At 36.3% G+C, this 22,596-nt stretch overlaps 1 protein-coding gene across 1 annotated transcript in view; it reads right to left on the minus strand.

Moving 5' to 3' along the window:
- Nucleotides 1-22,596, minus strand: part of BMPR2 (bone morphogenetic protein receptor type 2) — a 146,306-nt gene that overhangs the window by 58,943 nt on the left and 64,767 nt on the right. The window contains exon 2 of the mRNA XM_043910371.1: nt 1,509-1,679. Within this exon, the coding sequence (XP_043766306.1) occupies nt 1,509-1,679 (171 nt within the window). The remainder of the gene's footprint in view (nt 1-1,508; nt 1,680-22,596) is intronic.

The raw sequence follows: 22,596 nt of genomic DNA on the forward strand, positions 1-22,596 counted from the left end.
GAAATATTATTAAAACATCTGTAAGAATACTTTTTGATCTATTGAATTGTTCTGGTTTTTAAAATAATGATATATAATGATAACAAGGATTCAGTAACATTCTCATACAGCGCTGGAGGGAAGGTAAACATATACGACATTTCTAGAATGTTACACGGTAGTTTTTATGAAGAGCCTTTAAAATATTCATGTTTGACCATCTAAAAATTGTACTTCAAGAAGTCTATCCCATATGTATGGCTAAGTCCTTCTGCTGTTCACCTGAAACTACCACAACATTGTTAATCAGCTATATACCAATACAAAATATTTTCGGTGTTTAAAAAAAAAAAGTCTGTTCTGGGGCTTCCCTGGTGGCTCAGTGGTAAAGAACCTGACTGCCAGTGCAGGGGACACAGGTTCGATCCCTGACCTGGGAGGGTCCTGCATGACACGGAGCAGCCAAGCCCAAGAGCCACAAATACTGAGCCTGTGCTCTCCGTGCTCCACAAGCCCACGCTCCACAGGAGACGCCACCGCCACGAGAAGCCCACGCACTGCAACAGGGGGCAGCCCCCGCTCACTGACACCAGAGAAAAGCCCATGCCCCGCAAAGGAAACTCAATGCAGTCACAAATAAAGTGGTTTTTTTTTTTTTTGATTGTTGAAATAAAATTACAATAGGCAAGACTTTTAATGGAGCAACGTATTGAACACTGCAGATTAGACAAAAGCCCTGGAATTGGAAGTAAAACCCATCATTGAACAGAAGGCCTTGGTTGCTGACAGAATCACGACTTAAGACAAACCTAAGGGAGTCAGTAATGAAGTCCAGGATTGGTAAACGTGAGCACATATCACAGATGCCAACCATTAGATGGTTTTCCCACACAGGGTAAAGTTTTTTTTAAAAAGATCTATTCGAGATACAAAGAATTATGCATAAAGATATTCACTGAAGCATTACCTTACAATGAAAACCGGAAAACAACATAATGTCCAACAAAAGAGTAATGTGTAAGTAAACTGAGATACACGTATACAATGAAATACTATTAGATGTTGAAAGTGTTCACAAAGAAACTTTAAAGACAGGAAAATATCCATGATAGAATTTAAAATCGGAAAACTGTATATTAAATTTTTTATATACTATTACAATTTGGAAAAAAAATTACACAAACATATAACATAGGAGTACAAATGTAGTACCTGAAAGAAATAAACCAATATAGTTTAAAAAAAATTTTTTAGGTATGGAATTGTAAACAATTCTCTTACAGTTTTCTGTATTTTCTAAACTTCATAGAATGTTATTATATTATTAACATTGTAATAACATACTATTAAAATAAGCTAAAAATCAATTACTTTGTAAATCTGGAGATCGTTTGTGAATATATACATGAATACATAGTTTTAAATTTACTGTTCTCCTGCAGACAGTGTTATAATCTTATCTCCATGCCCTCTTAGATATTCTTCAATTGTATGAAACAGTTATTTCAGGTAAGAAAAGTACTACTTGCCTTGTTTTACCAGATTTATGTCCCCTTTTGATTTCTCCCAAAGGCCATAGCAGGTGCTACCTTTTGAACATAATATTGTTCCGTTTTCATGAGAGATTCTACTTTCACCTATCCCAAGGTCTTGTTGATATGGATCTTTAAATGCACAGAGACGTTCTTGATTCTGAGAAGCTAAAACAAAGGAAAAAATGACAAATTTGTTTTATGATAATTTTTTTGTGCAAAAAATTATTACAAAAGCCTTTATAATTTTTTTTAAAGCCACTTTAAATTTCCCTACTAAATTTCTAACAAGGTGTGGGTAACTGAGAAATTTTGTACATATTTAGTAATATTTTCTATTAATTTGTTAACTTCCAAACAAGAAGCAAACTTACTGAATACACATTTCTCAAAAGCAATACCCTCTTATACAAATTATTCTCATCACTCTATGGAATATTAATGTCTGAATTAACAAATATCAGAAAAATGTCCATGCTCTAAATTATTAAAAATTCAAAATAAAGAAATCAATAAACCTAGAAGGCTTTATAAAAGTTTTGGAAATTCTACAGTATTCCCTTCTACCATCTTTTACAGCAAATTGTAAAATGCTAAACCTAACATCATTAGCCATATTGAACTGAGGATGAAGACTGACTGCAAATGGATACATGATTTTTATCTGGAGAGATGGAACTGTTCCAAAATTACATGTGGTAATGTTTGCATAGCTTTGTAAAATTTATCAGGAAAAAAAAAAAACTCTTCACTTAAAATGAGTGAATTTCATGCTATCTAAATGATACCTTAATAAACCTGTTTTTAAATATGAAGCCTATCAGTGGTCAAAAAGAAAATGATTTTCCATTATTAAAAATATCAATAAAATAGCCAGAAAAAGAAATACTTAATAATCCCTTATACTGAAGGTCATCTGAATGAATTTTCAATGCCAGTCAAGCTTTCTCCATATACATAATCGATTTAACTAACATCAGCACATTTCCCACATAATTTATCAGCTAACAAACATTTACCAACACTGCTGAGACTACCAAAGAAGTAAATGGTCATCAAAAGCAACGGCTGATCTTTATTTGGTTTCATAAAGCAGACATTCCTAATGGTTTGACTAGCTAGTAGTCAGGCTCTTCTGTCCATGGAATTTCTAGGCAATTAATACTGGAGTGGGTTGCCATTTCCTACTCCAGGGGGATCTTCCTAACCCAGGAATCAAATCCGTGTCCCCTGAATTGACAGGTGAATTCTTTACCACTGCACCACCTGGGAAGCCCATGTTAGCACTACAGATGATCTATTAAAATAATGTTTCTCGCACAAAACTAAGGACCAAACCCTAGAAAAGAAATGAAAGACCAACAACTGTGGGCTCAAGTCCATTCAGAAACACAGACCTGTCATATTTATTACAACAGACCACATTCAAAGTACTGGGCTAAGTAAATAGGGGATTTAAAGTATAGAATTCCACCCCTCAAGAATCTTAAAGTCTACTTGGAGACAGAGAGTAATTACTTAAAAAAAAAATTTGGTTTCCACAATTAAAAATTACTTCAGGCAGTCTTTTAGAAGATATCCACTAATACCAAATAAACGGCCAGAAAATACGGTATATTCTTTTTCATAAAAACTAATCTTAGGACATTAGCCTGATTATGATTCTACCATATTTTACCATAAGTAGTCACATATTCAAATTCCTTTAATGACAAACATTTATTTACCTTGCATATTTAATCAGTATTTCCTTAGATATACCCTAATTTGCAAACTTTAACAAATTATTATTAAGATCAAAATAAAATATATCTCTACAAATAAACTACATACAGCACAGAGACTGATACTTAAAAGATGCAAACTAAAAACAAAATTTTATAATGTAGATCTTTCAAAAAAGTATGCCTATTTTAACTCCCTATCCCCGTTTCTTGATTAAAATTAAAAGCGCCTTAGCTACTACCATTTGCTGAAATTATATAACCCACTCTGCTTCCCTTTTTGTCATTACTGTTAGAAACTGTGTCATTGTTAGAAAGGTCAGAATTAATTTATAAACTAAACATCTCTAGTTTTTCACAACCAAGATAGTCTATTTTTTCTTGTCCTCTTCTGTTGTTGTCCATTTTGTCTAGAATTTTGTTTTGAATATTGAGTTAATGAATAGGGATCTAACCATACCTGGAAGTAGAAGAAAATGCCTTATTTAATTTAAAAATAAAAAGAAAATGAATATTATCATTAAATGATACAAAATAAAAATTTTTCCTCTGCCTGGATTTCTTTTACAATAGAAAAGCAGCAAAAGGCATGAGCATAACGGCATAAATTTTTAGTGCCATTATTAAATAATTCAACGAATGAAACCTAGAAGACTCCTTATAGAGAAAGACAATAAACAAATCCAATCTCCTCTATGTTTCCCTCTCTCTTCACCCCAATATCATCAAAGCAATAAAGGTACAAATGTACATACACTGAGTTATACCTTTATTGTCTCTCAGTTTTCACTAATTTTTTTCTCAAAATTACTTCAGCCTGGACTCTCCTGGAGGTCTAGTGATTAAGAATCCACCTGCCAATGCACAGGACACGAGTTTGATTCCTGGTCTAGGAAGATCCTACATGTCCCAGAGCAGATAAGCCCAGAAACCTCAACTACTGCACCCATCTGATGCAACTACTGATGCCCACAAGCTCTACTGCCCATGCTCCACAACAGAGAAGCCACCACAATGAGAAACTCCCAACGAAGAACAGGGCTGCTCACTGCAACTAAAGATAGGCCACACGCAGCAATGATGACCCAGCATAGCCTAAATAAAAAAGTTTAATTAGTATAGGGAAAATATACTTTGCTATTTTAACTCTTTCAAATTTTGATTCAGCAAATTACCATATAAAATAAAGATGTCTAGCAAACTACCTTTTGGTCAAATCAAAGAAAAGAAATCCATTTCATAAAAGACTGCTTATAGCTTTTTAAATGCTAATTGTTGGAATGTTTCAGCAGTATCTCTATACAAAGTTTTGGATTCTTCATAAATCGTGTAAGCAAAGTAGGCATGAAATAAAAAGTACTATGAGAGAGTCTAGCCTAGCATTATACTGTCACATACAGAGACCTGATTATTTACATGTGGTTTTCTAAATTTGTCAACAGCTAGGCAAATCTTGATCAGTTGAGTATAGTCAATTAGCTCTCTTAAGAGACATCCTTACCAAGTACTGTGATTAGACATGAGTTTTTAAAAACTGTTCTCCTCATTTTAAAGGTGATATTTGGCTGTAATAAGCAATAAAACAATTTTGATTAATGTAACTTTGTTAAAATGCAAATAGTCACATCCAAACTGCTAACAGAGATATCTTCATAAAAGATAAAGTGGACCATGCTTAAAATCTGTTAGCTCCCTGAAGTTGCTAGAAAGAAATTCAAGCACTTCATTTAGCATTGAAAGTCATTTATAATCAAGACTCAATAGGAACATGACCAATTTTGTGGGCCCTAGGAACTTCTGTTTTCATGGGACCTTTCCTCCATTAAAAAGTATACTTTATAAGTGCATTGGGAGAAAGACATTAATACTAAATATTAGAACATTTTTTTCAACAATAAACTTTATTTTTTTCCTTCTGATTTTAAAACAAATTAAAACATTTTCATGGGCCTGCAAAAATATTATGGGCCCTGGACTCTATGCCTACCGTGCCTAATGGGTAAGTCAGCCCTAGGACTCAATCTACCACTTGCCATTCACGCTATTCCTCCATTCTTCACTTTCTACCACATGAATATGCCAAGGGCTTTTCAGGCCTTTAGACATAATATACCCAATATCCAGAATGCCATTTTTCATGCTCTGCTTTAGCATTATATGGTACTATATTTTATCAATTTAACATACATATCTTTCCCACCAAGCAGGAGGGTGACTTCACTTGTTCCCAGAGTCAGATTAGGTTTACATAACTCATTTTGTATACCACAAATCCCCAACAGTGTTAAGGACAGTTTTCATATATACATGAATTATACTCAATATCATATTCCCACTCAAAGATTATATATCTAGGCAATAATCATCTAGTCCTTTGACCATGAAACTATAAATGAAGCAATAAAAATAGTATTAGTGTAGAGACAACATATACTATATTGCTCCATATGCATATAAAACTGAAAATAAAGTAAACATTTTCTGTTTACATAAGCTTTCTGGGATCTGCATTTGCTAATCGTATGCAGCATTTAGTTCCCAGGAACAGATGTGGCATGTCTGGAATGCTCAGCTGTCTTACCTTTCCCACTCTGTGACGTAACACTACCAAGAATGCAGGGTATAAAGGTATGGCATAGTTTCATCATGTCAGCATCAGTTAACTGTCACTACAGACATAAATCAGCATCATTATGCTTACACTGAAAAATACTACCTACTTGCTTTTATGAAGAAAAGAAAAGGAAAAAAGGCTGTACTGAAAATATTAACTCTGTGTTAATGTCCGATTCTTTACAACCCCATGGACGGTATAGCCTAACAAGCTCCTCTGTCCCTGGAATTTTCTAGGCAAGAATCTCGGGAGCAGGTTGCAATTTCTTCCTCCAGGGGATCTTCCGCAGGGACTCGAACCTGTGTCTCTGACATTGGCTGACAGATTCTTTACCACTGCATCACCTGAGAAGTGAAACTATTAACTATTTGCCCTTTAAAAACAAACAAACAAACAAATACTATCATATTTTTTGAACTTTCATGAAAATATATTCATGATTACTTATATGATTCAAAAACAAAAGCTTTTGAATGATTTTTATGTTAGATTTTTTACTTTTAAATACCAATATATCCATAGGTAGTTGAAAAGAAATACAGGGAAGAGAATTTGATTTGCAAACTAGGTTCCCACTTCTCCATTCTTTGGCTACTGAATAAAACTTATGCTAGTCCAGTCTAGAAAAGAAAAGAAAAGAAAAATAGAGAGTAGTTCAATACCTCTCTCATCAATGCAAACATCCCACACAATCACTATACAGTAGTAACAAAACCAAGAGATCGATATTAGCATAATCCACAGAGTTTAATCAGATTTTATCAGTTATACATGTACTTATCTGTGCGAGAAAAAAATTTAAGCAATTCTGTCATATACTATCACAATCAAAACATTCAACTGTATTATCACTCTCATGTTAATCCTTTATAATCATGACACCTTCGTCCCCCATTCCTAATCAATAGTAACCACTAACCTGCTCTCCAACTCAATGATTGATATTTCACAGGTGTTCATATAGTATATATCCTTTAGAGACTGACTTTTTTCACTGAGCAAAAATTCCTTGAGGTTCACCCAGTTTGCTGCATGAATCAATAGTTAATTACTTTTTATGTAGTACCATTTGATGATGTAGATGAGATGCACAATCTGTTTAATTTTTCATCTTATGAAGCTTATGGGGTAGTTTTCAGGTTTTTTTGGCTATTAGAAATAAAACTGTTATGAACATTTGTATATATGTTCAATTTTATCAGGATTTTTGTTTAGAGTAAAATAAGATTAATGTCTGAGAAAAATAAAGTATGACATCAGCAAAAAAGAAACTTGACACTAAGACCATGTGCTCTACAAACAAAATATACTGCACCCCACTATATACATGTGTCCATTAAAAGTTTATTACAGAGCTTTCGAAAATCTCTAACCTCTGCTGACCAAGTAGTTCTAGTATGGGGAGAACTGGGTTGTGCTACAGGATCTTGGTTTAAAGAACCATTCATGTAGCATTCTCTCTCTCTCCCTCTCTCTCTCTCTCTCTCCCTCTCTCTCCCTCTCTCTCTCTCTCTCTCTCTCTCTCTCTATATATATATATATATATATGGTACTTATGGCACAAAGTCTTTAAGATGACAGATTTCAGTTTGGAGATGCCGATGTTTAAAGGAAGCCTAGTTCTTTATAACAAGGTCCAACAAGTACAGCAGAGCTCTTTTCCTTTGATGCCTGGACACCCAGAGGCCTTTAATGAGGAAGCCTCTGCTGGTCAGCTTTTCCTAGAAATACAAGAACACTGATCCATTCATCTTTATTTCCTTTCCCTACATTAACAAGAGACACATGGCAAATAAATTTTCACATTAAAAGAATGTGAATCTAACATGAAAATTCAAACTAAAACTGCAATGAATGATAAAATTCAACATCCATTTATGACAAAAACTCTCAACAAAGTAGATATAGAATGAACACACCTCAACATAATTAAGCCCGTACATGACAAAATACAACTAACAAAATACTCAATGGTGAAAAGCTGAAAACTTTTTCTTTAATATCAGGAACTAAGACAAGGATGCCTACTTGACACTTCTATTCAACACTGTATTCACAGTCCTATCACAGCAATTAGGCAAGAAAATAATATAGAATGCATAATATAAAGAAAGAAGTAAAACTGTCACTATTTGCGGATGATATATTATATATAGAAAACCCTAAAGATTCCACCAAAAAACCAAAACCTATGAGAACTAGTGAATGAATTCAGTAAAGTGGCAGGACACAATACTAACATACTGAAATTTGCAGCACTTCTACACACTAAGAGCAAACAAACAGAAAAATGAAGAAAACAATCCCATTCACAATTGCATCAAAACGAGTAAAATGCCTTGAAATAAATTTAACCAAGGAAGTGAAAGACCTGTACTCAGAAAATTGTAAGACACTGAACAAAGAAATTCAAGATGATGTAAATAAATGCAAAGGAATCCATTTATCAGTGCTCATGGATCGGAAGAATTAGTATTATCAAAATGTCCATACTACCAAGCAACCTACAGAATCTATGCAATTCCTATCAAAATACCAATAGTATTTTTCACAGAACTAGAATAAATAATTATAAATCTGCATAGAAACACAAAATGCCTCAATAAACAAAACAATCTTGAAAAAGAACAAAGCTGGAAGTAACAAATTCCCTAATTTCAAACTATACTGCTGCTGCTAAGTCACTTCAGTCGTGTCCGACTCTGTGAGACCCCATCCCTGGGATTCTCCAGGCAAGAACACTGGAGTGGGTTGCCATTTCCTTCTCCAATGCATAAAAGTGAAAAGTGAAAGTGAAGTCGCTCAGTCATGGCCGACTCTTCGCGACCCCATGGACTGCAGCCTACCAGGCTCCTCCGTCCATGGGATTTTCCAGGCAAGAGTACTGGAGTGGGGTGCCATCACCTTCTCCGTCAAACCATACTACAGAAGTATAATAATCTAAACAGTATGATACTGGCACAAAAAGAGATACAGAAATCAATAGAACAGAATAGCAAGCCCAGAAATAAACCCAGGCTTATCTGCTCAATCAATATAAGCCAAAGGAGGCAAGAATATTCAATGGATACAGTCTCTTAAATAAATGGTGCTGGGAAAACTGGACAATGAAAACAATGAAACTGGACCACTTTTTAACATCATACACAAAAACAAACTCAAAAGGGGATACAGAATTAAATGTAAGATTGAAACCATAAAACTCTCAGAAGAAATTATAGGCAGTAAGCTCTTAGGCATTAATCTTAATAATATTTTTTGGATATGTCTCCTCAGGCAAGGGAAACAAAAGCAGAAATAATCAAATCAAACTAAAAAGTTTCTGCACAGCAAAGGAAACCATCAGCAGAATGAAAAATCAATCTACTTAATGGGAGAAGATATTTGCAACTCCAATAATGAGCTGACATCCAAAGTATATGATGAACTCATTCAACTAATAAGAAACTGTGAAAAATACTTAAGGAGATGGGAATACCAGACCACCTTACCTGCCTCCTGAGAAACCTGTATGCAGGTCAAGAAGCAACAGTTAGAACCAGACATGGAACAATGGACTGGTTTAAAATGGGGAAAGAATTACATCAAGGCTGTAAATTATCACCCTGCTTATTTAACTTATATGCAAAGTACATCATGTGAAATGGCAAGCTGGATGAATCACAAGCTGGAATCAAGATTGCCAGGAGAAATATCAACAATCTTAGACATGCAGATGATACCACCCTAATGGTAGAAAGAAGAGGTAGAAAGAAAGAGGTAGAAAGAGCCTCTTGATGAAGGTGAAAGAGGAGAGAGAAAAAGCTGGCTTAAACTCAGCATTCAAAAAACAAAGATCATGGCATCCAGTCCCATCACTGCATGGCAAATAGATGGGGGAAAAAATGGAAACAGTGACAGATTTTATCTTCTGGGGCTTCAAAATAATTGCAGATGGTTTCTGCAGCCATGAAATTAAAAGACACATGCACCTTGGAAGAAAAGCTATGACCAACCTAGACAGCATATTAAAAAGCAGAGACATCACTTTGCCAACAAAGGTCCATATGGTCAAAGCTATGGTTTTTCCAGCAGTCATACATGGATGTGAGAGTTGGATCATAAAGAAGGCTGAACACGTAAGAACTGATGCTTTCAAACTGTAGTGCTAGAGAAGACTTGAGAGTCCCTTATACAGCAAGGAGATCAGAGTCAATCCTAAAGGAAATCAACCCTGAATATTCTCTGGAAGGACTGAAGCTGAAGCTGAAGCTCCAAAACTCTGGCCACCTGATGCAAAGGGTCAACTCATTGGAAAAAACTCTGATGCTGGGAAAGACTGAAGGCAGGAGGACAAGGAATGACAGAGAATAACTGACTCAATGAACATGAGTTTGAGCAAACTCAGGGAGATGGTGAAGGACATGAAAAGCCTGACATGCTGCAGTCCACAGGGTCACAAAGAGTCGGACACGACTTAGCAACTGAACAACAACATCCAACTCAATACCCCTCACCCCCCAAAAAACCCCAAAACAACACAATTAAAAAATGGGCACATGTACACCTGTGGCTGATTCATGTCGATGTCATCATCGACAATAAACCGACAAAAAAACCATCACAATATTGTAAAGTAATTAGCCTTCAATTAAATTAATTTTAAAAAATGGGCAGAAGACCTGAATATTTTTTTCAGACAGACAGATGGCAAACAGGCACATGAAAAGATGCTAAACATTAGTAGTCGTCAGGAAAAGGCAAATCATAACCCCTATGAGACAGACACTTCACACCTGTCAGACTATTGTCAAAAAGACAACAAAGAACAAGTATTGATGAAAATGTGGAGATAAGGAAACCATTGTACATAGTGGGAATATAAATTGGTGCAGCCACTACAGAAAACAGTAGGGAGCTTCCTCAAAAAATTACAAACAGAACTAACATACAAGATAGCAATTCAACTTCTATTTATCTGAAGAAAATGAACACACTAATTTGAAAAACTGTAAGTATCCCTAGGTTCACTGTGGCATTATATATAATAGCTAATATATGGAAGCAATTTAAGTACTCATCAACTTAGATGTGATGTTTATATACACACAATGGATATATAAGAAAAATAAGGTGTGGTTTATATATACACAATGGAATATTACTCAGATATAAAAAAAGAATGATATCTTGCTATTTGGAACAACATGCATGGATTTAGTGGGTATTACACTAAGTGGAGTAAGTCAGACAGAGATATACCACATGATTCCACTTTTCACATGTGGAATAAGCAAAGACATAAACAGAATAAAACAGAAACAGCCCCATAGATACAGATAACAAATTGGTTTCCAGAAGGATGGAGGATGGTGGGGTGGGATATCTAGGTAAAGGAGATTAAGAGGTATAAACTTTTAATTGTAAAATAAATATATCATGGTGCTGTAATATACAGTATAGGGATTACAGCTAATAATATTGCAGTCATTGCAGTTATATTGCAGTATGGTGAGAGATAGTAGCTGGATTTATCATGTGATCATTTCATAATGCGTAAAAAACACTGAATCACTATGCTGGACACCTGGAATTAATAAATACTATTGCACACCTATTAGAATGACTAAAATTTAAAAACAACAAAACAAAAAAGTCTTGACAGTATCAAGTACTGATCAAGGTGCTGACACAGATGGGGCATATACTTACCATCTCAGTAATCCCATTCCCTGATACCTACAGATATTGATCTAAATGTAATGAAAATCTATGTTCACACAAAAATCTTTAAGTGAATGCTTACAGTGATTTTACTTATAGTCACACAAAACTATTTATAACCCAAATGTACCTCAACTGAAAACCAGACAAACAAAAACTACTCAGCAATCAAAAAGGAATGAACTATTGACATGAGAAAGAACATGAATGAATTTCAAATACATGATTCTAAATGAAAGAAGCCAGGCTAAAAAAGCTGTATACTATTCGATGCATTACATGACATTCTAGAAAGGTAAAATTACAGGAATGGAGAAGAGATTACTGGTTTCCAGAGACCAGATGGGAGTAGGAGGGAGTAACTGATTATGGTGGTACTGAAAGAGTATTTCTAAGAGGTAGAAATGTTCTGTATCTTAATTGGGGTGGTAGTTAACATGATTATGTGCTTGTCAAGCTTCACAGAACTGTATAACCAAGAGAAAATTTCACTTAAGTAAATTTAAAACTAAACCTTAAAAATAATTTGGTACAGATAATTTTGACTATTAGTAGATTAATATATTAATTCCTTTTTAAATTCCAATTTGAATTCTAAAAAGGGATGTCTCCATATTACAAAAAAGAAAACTAAATTAACCCAAAATCTCTTCAATTTCATGAAGCCTGACAAGAGGTGAAGAAGCTGCAGAAGAAGAGTTTGAAGTGAACAGAAGTTAGTTCATAAGATTTAAGGAAAGAAGTTATCTTCTTAACATAAAAGTGCAGTGAAGTAGCAAGTACCAAAGTAGAGGCTATAACAAGTTACTCAGGAGATCCAGCTAAGATATTAATAATTAAGGAAGGTGGCTACACTAAACAACAGATATTTTTAATGCAGATGATGAAACAGACCTGTGTTGAAAGAAGATGCCATCTAAGACTGAGCTAGAGAAGTCAATGCCAGTCTTCAAAGCCTCAAAGGACAGGCTGACTCTCTTGTTAGGCGTTAATACAGCTGGTGACTTGATGTTGAAGCCAATGTTCATTTACCATACCGAAAATCCTGGGGCTCTTAAGAATTATGCTAAATCTACTTTGCCTGTGTTCTATAAATGGAACAACAAAGCCTGGATGACAGTACATCTGTTTACAACATGGTTTATTGAGTATCTTAAGCCCACTGCTTGGACCTACTGCTCAGAAAAAAGAATTCTTTCAAAACATTACAGCTCACTGAGAGTGCACCTGGTTACCCAAGAGCTCTTGTGGTGATGTACAAAGAGATTAATGCTGTTTCCACGCCTGCTAACGCTACATCCATTCTGCAGACCAAAGATCAAAGCGTCATTTCAACTTTCAAGTCTTATTTAAGAAATACATTTTGTAATAGTATACTGGCATAGATAGTGATCTCTCTGACAGATATGCACAAAGTCAATTTAAAACCTTCTGGAAAGGATTCACCATTCTGGATGCCATTAAAAACATTTGTGATTCATGGAAAGAGGTCAAAAATTTCAACATTAACAGGAGCTTGGAACAAAGGATTTAGAACATTACATAAACTTAGTTGATAAACCAACACCTGGGTTTCAGAGGATTGGCTCCACTTTTGAAGAGTTCTATTGTGGGTAAATTGCTATCAAAAAGCACCACAGGCAACAAAGAAGTTTGTTTGTGAAAGGAAGAGTCAACTGATGCAGCAAACTTTATTACTCTTACTTTAAAAATTATCACAGTCACCTACTTCAGGAACCACCACCTTGATCAGTCAGCAGCAACCAACATGGAAGAAAGACTCTGCAACTACAGAGTTTATGAGTTGCTAAAAGTTCAGATGATGGTTAGCATTTTTTAGCAATAAAGTATTTTTAAATTAAGGTGTGTACTTCTTTTTTTAGACATAACTTATACATATATTAGGAAAACAAGAAAGTTACATGATTTACTTTTTTGGTAGTATTCTGGAACCAAACTCAGAGAATCTCCAAAGTTAAATAACCCAAAATAATACTCTAGGTTATCAATGCATACCTTATGTACTAAAACTATAGGTACATGGGGAAAAAAGAAGATTCATTCCAACTCAAGAAAGCATTAGTTTTGGGGAGCAGAAAAGGGGATGAAATTAGGGAATGGAGTTTTAACTAATCTGATCTATGCACACACACACTTTTAAAACAAACAGTACAAATATGACAAAACGTAACACTTACTAAATCTTGGTATTCAGCCATTTGTCTCTGAGTGTTAATGTGTTTAAAATACTTCACAAAAAAAAAACTGTTTAAGCTTTAAAAGCTGGGCTTTTTGGCAATGACAGCTTAAATATTCTAGACATGATTCACAGAACTAGAGCACTGAGAAGAACTTCCATGTTAATAGTTCAAAACTGGAGTAAACTTAAACAATGCATCAAAGTAGAATACCTTGACAGAGTTTTGAACATAGAAGGCTAAGACTCATCAGGCCAATCTACAGCTGAGCATTTGGGGGAATTTCTTTTAATGGGGGAATGTATCCCAGGTGTAGAAGGTTAGTTTGAAATTAAAAAATCAATTAATGTAACCTATCACATCAATACAATAAAGAAGAAAATTCATATGATCATATCAATAAATGAAGGAAAAGTGACAAAATCCAACAACTACTCAAGAGAAAAGCCATGAAGACAGTGGAACTTCTTCATCTTGATTCTGATAACGAAGGAGTCTGGGTTGGGGGAGGGGGGTAGGTATGTGGGAATTCTATACTTTCCAGGCAATTTTGCTGCAAACCTAAAAGAGCTCTAAAAAATAAAACTCTTAAAAAAAAAAAAAAAAAGATGGGAGATGGGCACTGGAATGGCACAATGAAAAACTGGGTAAAAGATGGAATTACTGAAACAGCTGCATTTAAAAAAAAACATTTAGATAGCCACTACATGTATTTTAAGTGGTGGTGGTGGTGGTTTAGGCACGGAGTCGTGTCCAACTCTTGAGACCCCATGGATTGTAGCCTGCCAGGCTCCTCTGTTCATGGGATTATCCAGGCAAGTTAACACTCTGAATACAAATCAACAGATGAATAGTCCGTTCCTAATTTGGGCAGGATGGCCTGTGGTGGGAGAGTAGCAATTTAGAGACAAGTTAAAGAGGCATGTTTTGTTTTGTTTTGGTTGTCAAAATGATTGCGGGGTTTCTGCTGGCTTTAATGTCAGTGGCCAAGGATGCTAAATATTCAGCAATATGCAAAACAGCCCTACAGGCAAAAGAATCATCCCTTCCAAAATGCAACCCCACTCCCACACTAGGGAGGTACAAAGGGAATTGATGGTATGATTTCTGACATTTAAGGAGACAAGTATAATACAGACAATTAATCCACATTATGTGAATATGCTTGCCAAATAACTAAGAGGATGTAAAAGAAATCTTTTTCTTTGCTTTACCATTAGGTAGTCAACTGCAGTCAATCCTTATTCTGAGCCAAATGAATCGTTGCTTCTGATTTTAAATTTTCATATTTTTCTGCTTCCCCTGACTCCTGGAAGCATCACTTTTATGTCAAAACTGTTCATAGTGAATATCAGATTTTCAAAGATGAAGCTTGATTTTAATAGTACCTTTTCACCAACCTAGGAAGTTGGTGGACTAATTAAATGCTTGTTTTTTTTTTCTCTTTAATACAATAAATTTCTTAGCATGATTCTAAGTACTGTTGTCTTTTTATTATACATTTATTGATACTCAGATAATCCTCTCAATATAAAGAGTACAGTCTTTTATTCAGATCAAAGAATACTGTTTCGAAAACTGTTTTCATTCCTTAGCCCTGTTTTGAAAATGACAGTTATATTATGAACCCATGATACCCAACGTCAGTACAAGCTATTTCAGCAATTCTTCCACTTTCTTCTGTGACAACTTTTTGGAGTATCATTCCAGACCTCTTTAATTTTGTGGTACCACATCTATTTTTTAAAACAATTTGTATTTATTTATGGCTATACTAGGTCTTTTATCTTTTTTTTTCGGGGAGGGTGTTAGTTCGAAAAGGTCTTATAGGTCTTCACTGAATCATTCAACTTCACCTTCTTCAGCATTACTGGTAGGGGCATACACTTGGATTACCATAATACTGAATGGTTTGCCTTGGAAATGAACAGATTTGTCGTTTTTGAGATTGCATCCAAATGCTGCATTTCAGACTCTTCTGTTGACTATGATGGCTACTCCATTTCTTCTAAGGGATTCCTGCCCACAGTAGTAGATATAATGGTCACCTGAGTTAAATTCACCCATTCCAGTCCATCTTAGTTCCCTGATTCCTAGAATGTCAACGTTCACTCTTGCCATTTTCTGTCTGACCAGTTCCAATTTGCCTTGATTCATGGATGTAACATTCCAGGTTCCTATGCAATACTGCTCTTTACAGCATTGGACCTTGCTTCTATTACCAGTAACATCCATAACTGGATGTTGTTTCTGCTTTGGCTCCATCCCTTCGTTCTTTCTGAAGTTATCTCTCCACTGATCTCCAGTAGCATATTGGGAACCTACCGACCTGGCGAGTTCATCTTTCAGTGTCCTATCTTTTTGCCATTTCATACTGTTCATGGGGTTCTCAAGGCAGGAATACTGAAGTGGTTTCCCACTCCCTTCTCCAGTGGACCACATTCTGTCAGACCCCTCCACTATGACCCATCTGTCTTGGGTGGCCCCACACACAGCATGGCTTAGTTTCATTGAGTTAGACCTTTTAGAACTAACACCCAAAAAAGATGTCCTTTTCATTACAGGGGACTGGAATGCAAAAGTAGGAAGTCAAGAAACACCTGGAGTAACAGGCAAATTTGGCCTTGGAGTAAAGAATGAAGCAGGGCAAAGGCTAATAGAGTTCTGCCAAGAGAATGCACTGGTCATAACAAACATCCTCTTCCAACAACACAAGAGAAGACTCTACACATGGACATCATCAGATGGTCAACACTCAAATCATACTGATTATATTCTTTGTAGCCAAAGACGGAGAAGCTCTATACAGTCAGCAAAAACAAGACCGGGAGCTGACTGTGGCTCAGATCATGAACCCCCTTATTGCCAAATTCAGACTGAAATTGAAGAAAGTGGGGAAAACCACTAGACCATTCAGGTATGACCTAGATAAAATCCCTTATGATTATACAGTGGAAGTGAGAAATAGATTTAAGGGACTAGATCTGATAGACAGAGTGCCTGATGAACCATGGAGGGAGGTTCCTGACATTGTACAGGAGACAGGGATCAAGACCATCCCCATGGAAAAGAAATGCAAGAAAGCAAAATGGTTGTCTGAGGAGGCCTTACAAATAGCTGTGAAAAGAAGAGAAGCAAAAAGCAAAGGAGAAAAGGAAAGATATACCCATTTGAATGCAGAGTTCCAAAGAATAGCAAGGAGAGATAAGAAAGCCTTCCTCAGGAATCAATGCAAAGAAATAGAGGAAAACAATAGAATGGAAAAGACTAGAGATCTCTTCAAGAAAATCAGCGATATCAAGGGAACATTTCATGCAAAGATGGGCTCAATAAAGGACAGAAATGGCAGGAACCTAACAGAAGCAGAAGATATTAAGAAGAGGTGGCAAGAATACAAAGAACTATACATATCTTCATGATCCAGATAATCACGATGGTCTGATCACTCACCAAGAGCCAGACATCCTGGAATGTGAAGTCAAGTGGGCCTTAGGAAGCATCACTACGAACAAAGCTAGGGGAGGTGATGTAATTCCAGTTGAGCTATTTTATATCCTAAATGATGATGGTGTGAAAGTGCTGCACTCAATATGTCAGCAAACTTGGAAAACTCAGCAGCGGCCACAGGACTGGAAAAGGTCAGTTTTCATTCCAATCCCAAAGAAAGGCAATCCCAAAGAATGCTCAAACTACCGCACAATTGCACTCATCTCACACGCTAGTAAAGTGATGCTCAAAATTCTCCAAGCCAATACGTGAATCGTGAACTTCCAGATGTTCAAGCTGGTTTTAGAAAAGGCAGAGGAACCAGAGGTCAAATTGCCAACATCCGCTGGATCATCGAAAAAGCAAGAGAGTTCCAGAAAAACATCTATTTCTGCTTTATTGACTATGCCAAAGCCTTTGACTGTGTGGATCACAACAAACTGTGGTAAATTCTGAAAGAGATGGGAATACCAGAATACCTGACCTGCCTCTTGAGAAACCAGTATCCAGATCAGGAAACAACAGTTAGAACTGGACATAGAAAAACAGACTGGTTCCAAATAGGAAAAGGAGTATGTCAAGGCTGTATATTGTCATCCTGCTTATTTAACTTATATGCAGAGCACATCATGAGAAATGCTGGGCTGGAAGAAGCACAAGCTGGAATCAAGATTGCCAGAAGAAATATCAATAACATCAGATATGCATATGACACCACTCTTATGACAGAAAGTGAAGAGGAACTAAAAAACCTCTTGATGAAAGTGGAAGAGGAGAGTGAAAAAGTTGGCTTAAAACGCAACATTTGGAAAACTAAGATCATGGCATCTGGTCCCATCACTTCATGGGAAATAGATGGGGAAACAGTGAAAACAGTGTCAGACTTTATTTTGGGGGGCTCCAAAATCACTGCAGATGGTGACTGCAGCCATGAAATTAAAAGACACTTACTCCTTGGAAGGAAAGTTATAACTAATCTAGACAGCATATTAAAAAGCAGAGACATTACTTTGTCAGCAAAGGTCCATCTAGTCAAGGCTATGGTTTTTCCAGTGGTCATGTATGGATGTGAGAGTTGGACTATAAAGAAAGCTGAGCACTGAAGAATTGATGCTTTTGACCTGTGGTGTTGGAGAAGACTCTTGAGAGTCCCTTGGACTGTAAGGAGATCCAACCAGTCCATCCTAAAGGAGATCAGTCCTGGGTGTTCATTGGAGGGACTGATGTTGAAGCTGAAACTCCAATACTTTGGCCACCTGATGCGAAGAGTTGACTCATTTGAAAAGACCCTGATGCTGGGAAACATTGAGGGCAGGAGGAGAAGGGGACGACAGAGGATGAGATGGCTGGATGGCATCACCGACTCAATGGACATGAATTTGGGTAAACTCTGGGAGTTGGTGATGGGACAGGGAGGCCTGGCGTGCTGCAGCTCATGGGGTCGCAAAGAGTTGGACACGACTAAGCGACTGAACTGAACGTAACTGATGCTAGGTCTTCACTGCTGCACGGGCTATTCTCAAGTTGCAGCGTGTGGGTTTGTCATTGTGGTGGCTCCTCTTTTTATGGAACATGAGCTTCAGGGTGCATGGGTCAGTAGTTGCAGCTCCAAGGCTCTAAAGCACAGGCTCAATAATTGTGGCACAGGGGCTTAGTTACTCCATGGCAGGCAGGGTCCTCCCAGATCACGGATCAAATCCATGTCTCCATTGACAGGTGGATTCTTGACACCTGAAGCCACCAGGGAAGCCCCACTTCATCCTTTACTTCCTTTAATACTATTTTTCCTATCGAATTGTGTTATTACAAAAAACTTTAAATCATGGAAAAGGATAACATAAACCATAGTACTCACCACTCAGATTTAACAAATGTTAGTACTCACCCATATTAGATTTGATCTAGTCTAAATGTTGGAAACTTTTCTGATCCTTCCCTGATCTTATCTCCCGAGGAGTAACCAATCATGAAATTTGTGTTTAACCCTCAAATGTATCTTTTTATATTTTTATTCCATATATATGAATATATGGATCCACAAACAATATTTGACAATGTTCAAGGGTGTTTTAAATTTGCAAAAAAGGTACTTCATAGAATCCTGAAACTTACTATAAAACATTATACTTTTGAGACTCATCAAATTTTGTTGAATTTTTAGTTACATCTCTTAAAATATAAAAATGTTCTCCCTCTCTGCTTTCAAACAGTCTTATGGTTTTATTCTTCTTAATAGCAGAGTTATTCTAATGCCAAGTACCAAACAATTTAAACACTGTTGCGGTTTTAAATCTATCTAGTTTTCAGCTGTGAATCAACCTCTGAAGAATTCTAAATAATGTTCTACTTTTCATAGTACGAGTTTTTATTATTTTTATTCACCAGAACTAAGTAGAGCTCTACTGATAAACCATGTTTGCCAAATAACTAAAAGTGGATAAAAGGAGTATGAGGAGGCTTTGAGTAGCCAGGTGGTAGCTGACAAAAGTTTTGATTAACAAGTATCAAAAAAAACTAGAACTTTAGGAAAGCAAAGGAAGAGTTCACTTAAAGGCGAATGCTTAAAGAAAAAAGGCAAGAATTCTAGCAGAGACATGAAAACAACAGTATATTTGGCAGCAGGACATCTTACTTTCTCAGTACAACATTTTGAGAACAGCCTACACTTTTTCTATCTTTAAGATACAGCTTGCAAGCTAGGCCTATAAATGTAAAACTCTAGAAACTGTACACCAATATAGAGAATAATTTTTTCAAATTAACTCCACAACAGCTTTTTAGAACCTAGTGATAACCAATTTATACCCTGAGGAGATTTGAGAGACATGAAAATTGTATTATAAATAACAGACTACTTATAGGCACATACATATTGGAGAACAAAATAAATAAGAAAATTAGTTTGAATAATGCAGAAAATTCACATCTCAAGTAAAAAGGAAGGCAACTTTTAAAAATAAAATGAAGGAAACTGTGACATGAAAGAAATATTTACTGTTTGGTTGGCATCTACTTTGAATATCTGTTAAAGTCAGGGGCTTCCCTGGTGGCTCAGGGGTGAGGAATCTGTCTGCCAATGCAGGAGACACGGGTTCAATGCTTGATCCAGAACATCCCATGTGACACAACGCAGCTCGGGCTGTACACCACAACTACTGAGCCTGGGCTCTAGAGCCTGGGAGATACAACTACCGCATTCACGTGCTGCAGCTCCTGAAGCCTGCAGCCTAGAGCTCCACAGGAGAAGCCACCACAATGAGAAGGCCACAATGCAACTAGTGAGCAGCCCCTGCTCTCTGCGACCAGAGACAAGCCCAAGAAGAAACGAAGACCCAGCACAGCCAAAAATAAAAATAAGTAAATAAAATTACTTTTAAAAAATTCTAAGAAGCTGATCAAAAACATGTTTAAAGAGAGATACAGAAAGAATAAAAAGAGTTTGAAACAACAGAGCAGAGGTCAGTACCTTCTAACAGAAAATAGTAACAAAGAAAACAAATATTAAGCATTCAAATTTTTTTAAAAATCAGTTTTATAGATGTGGCAAATGAATGCTTTCAGCAGAAAGTATCATTACATAGAACTGGCCATGTGTTGTCATGCAATTTATGCAAAAGGTGTCCAACTCTTTACTTTAAAAAGTGAAATTTGGGGACTTCCCTGGTGGTCCTGGGGTTAAGAAACCTTCAAATGCAGGGGACACAGGGGACATCCGTGATCAGAGAACTAAGACCCCACCCGTCACAGGGCAACTAAGCCTGCACGCCTCGATTAGAGAACTCGCAGAACACACTATTGAGCCCGCGTGCCGCAACTACTAAGCCTGCCAGTTCCAACTAGAGCAAAGTCCACGAATTGCAATGAAGGGCCTGCGTGCCACAATTAAGACCCAATGCAGCCAAAAACAAATACATAAAGCTTTTTTAACTGAAATTTTGTCACCTATGTTTTGTTCTTGGAGTAAAAATGTCCATTTTGACACTAAAAAGATTAAAAAAAAAAAAAAAAACACTTTGAAAAAGAATGAGCAATATGTTTCCAAAGGTCTCAATGGCTTATCTATAATGCCTTAAGAAATATATAAAACCAAAGCTTGCTAAAATCATAAATATTTACTTGTATTACTTTCTTTCCTTCTAAAAAAATCATTAAATATACACACTGCTGAAGAAATCAACAAAAATATGACTGTCATGAGAAACAGTTATCTTACAACCATGTAAATGAGCTACACTAATAGAGATTCACTATAACAGAGTTAGGGTGTTATACTAATAGAGATTCACTATGATAGAGCTAGGGTTTCGCCGAGGGCTTAGTGGTAAAGAATCCACCTGCAATGCAGGGGACGAGGGTTCAATCCCTGGGTCAGGAAGATTCCTGGAGGAGAAAATGGCAACCCACTCCAGAATTCTTGCCTGGGAAATCCCCTGGACAGAGGAGCCTGGTGGGTTACAGCCCATGGGGTTGCAAAGAGCAGGATACAACTGAGCACGCACACATAACAGAGCTGAGATCAAGAGTCATTAAGTGAGACTTTACTAAGGAAATTTATTATGTTGAAAATTTTACATAAGAAATGGTTAAAATTTTTCACATATTATCTACTGTTATAAAACCAGATCTCCACTTATGATCTATCTTGAAATGAATGTCTTACTATAGTACATATAGGGAACATACATTAATAAACAAAACTGATTTGGGGGCAATATATACATAGTACTAAACTAGATGTCATATGAAATCTTAAAATATTTACAAGACAATTATGCACTGGAAGTCTGTACAACAAATAACTACAGAGCACTTTCTTCATGAAAAAGTTGTGTCAGATACTGGGGATGAAACGATGAACAAAGACCTCCACCACATGAAGCAATAAATAAATGAAACAGGATGTGCCCATTGGCACATGTGCCCAAATGTACTAAGGCTGTTATTCTAGCTCAAAATCTCACAACATGAAGTTTAATCTCATTCATTATTTTGCATCAGATGCTAATAATACTAGGGGGTCTGTAGATAGATAAATAAATGATAAATCTATTCTGAAAATAGGAGCAATTTGGCAGACACTGGTGTACAGGGTACTAGAAAAGTATATTCTCCCTCTAAAACTTCAAATTGATATTTAATACTTTTAAAAAAGAAGGGAAGGAGGGAGGGAGCTGAGGGAAGAATACAGGTCAATTTATATATTTATTGCTATTAGAAAGGAGAATTTATACTACTCTGAACCTTTCAAGAGATGCCCACATGTGAAGCTGTACATGCTGTCTAGTTTACACAATCTCCAAACTCATGTCCACCACGGTTTACAGAGATATGTGAAAGGGCTTTGAAAAGTATTATACATA

The sequence above is a fragment of the Cervus elaphus genome, chromosome 8, assembly GCF_910594005.1.
Source record: "Cervus elaphus chromosome 8, mCerEla1.1, whole genome shotgun sequence".
Taxonomy (NCBI): domain Eukaryota; kingdom Metazoa; phylum Chordata; class Mammalia; order Artiodactyla; family Cervidae; genus Cervus; species Cervus elaphus.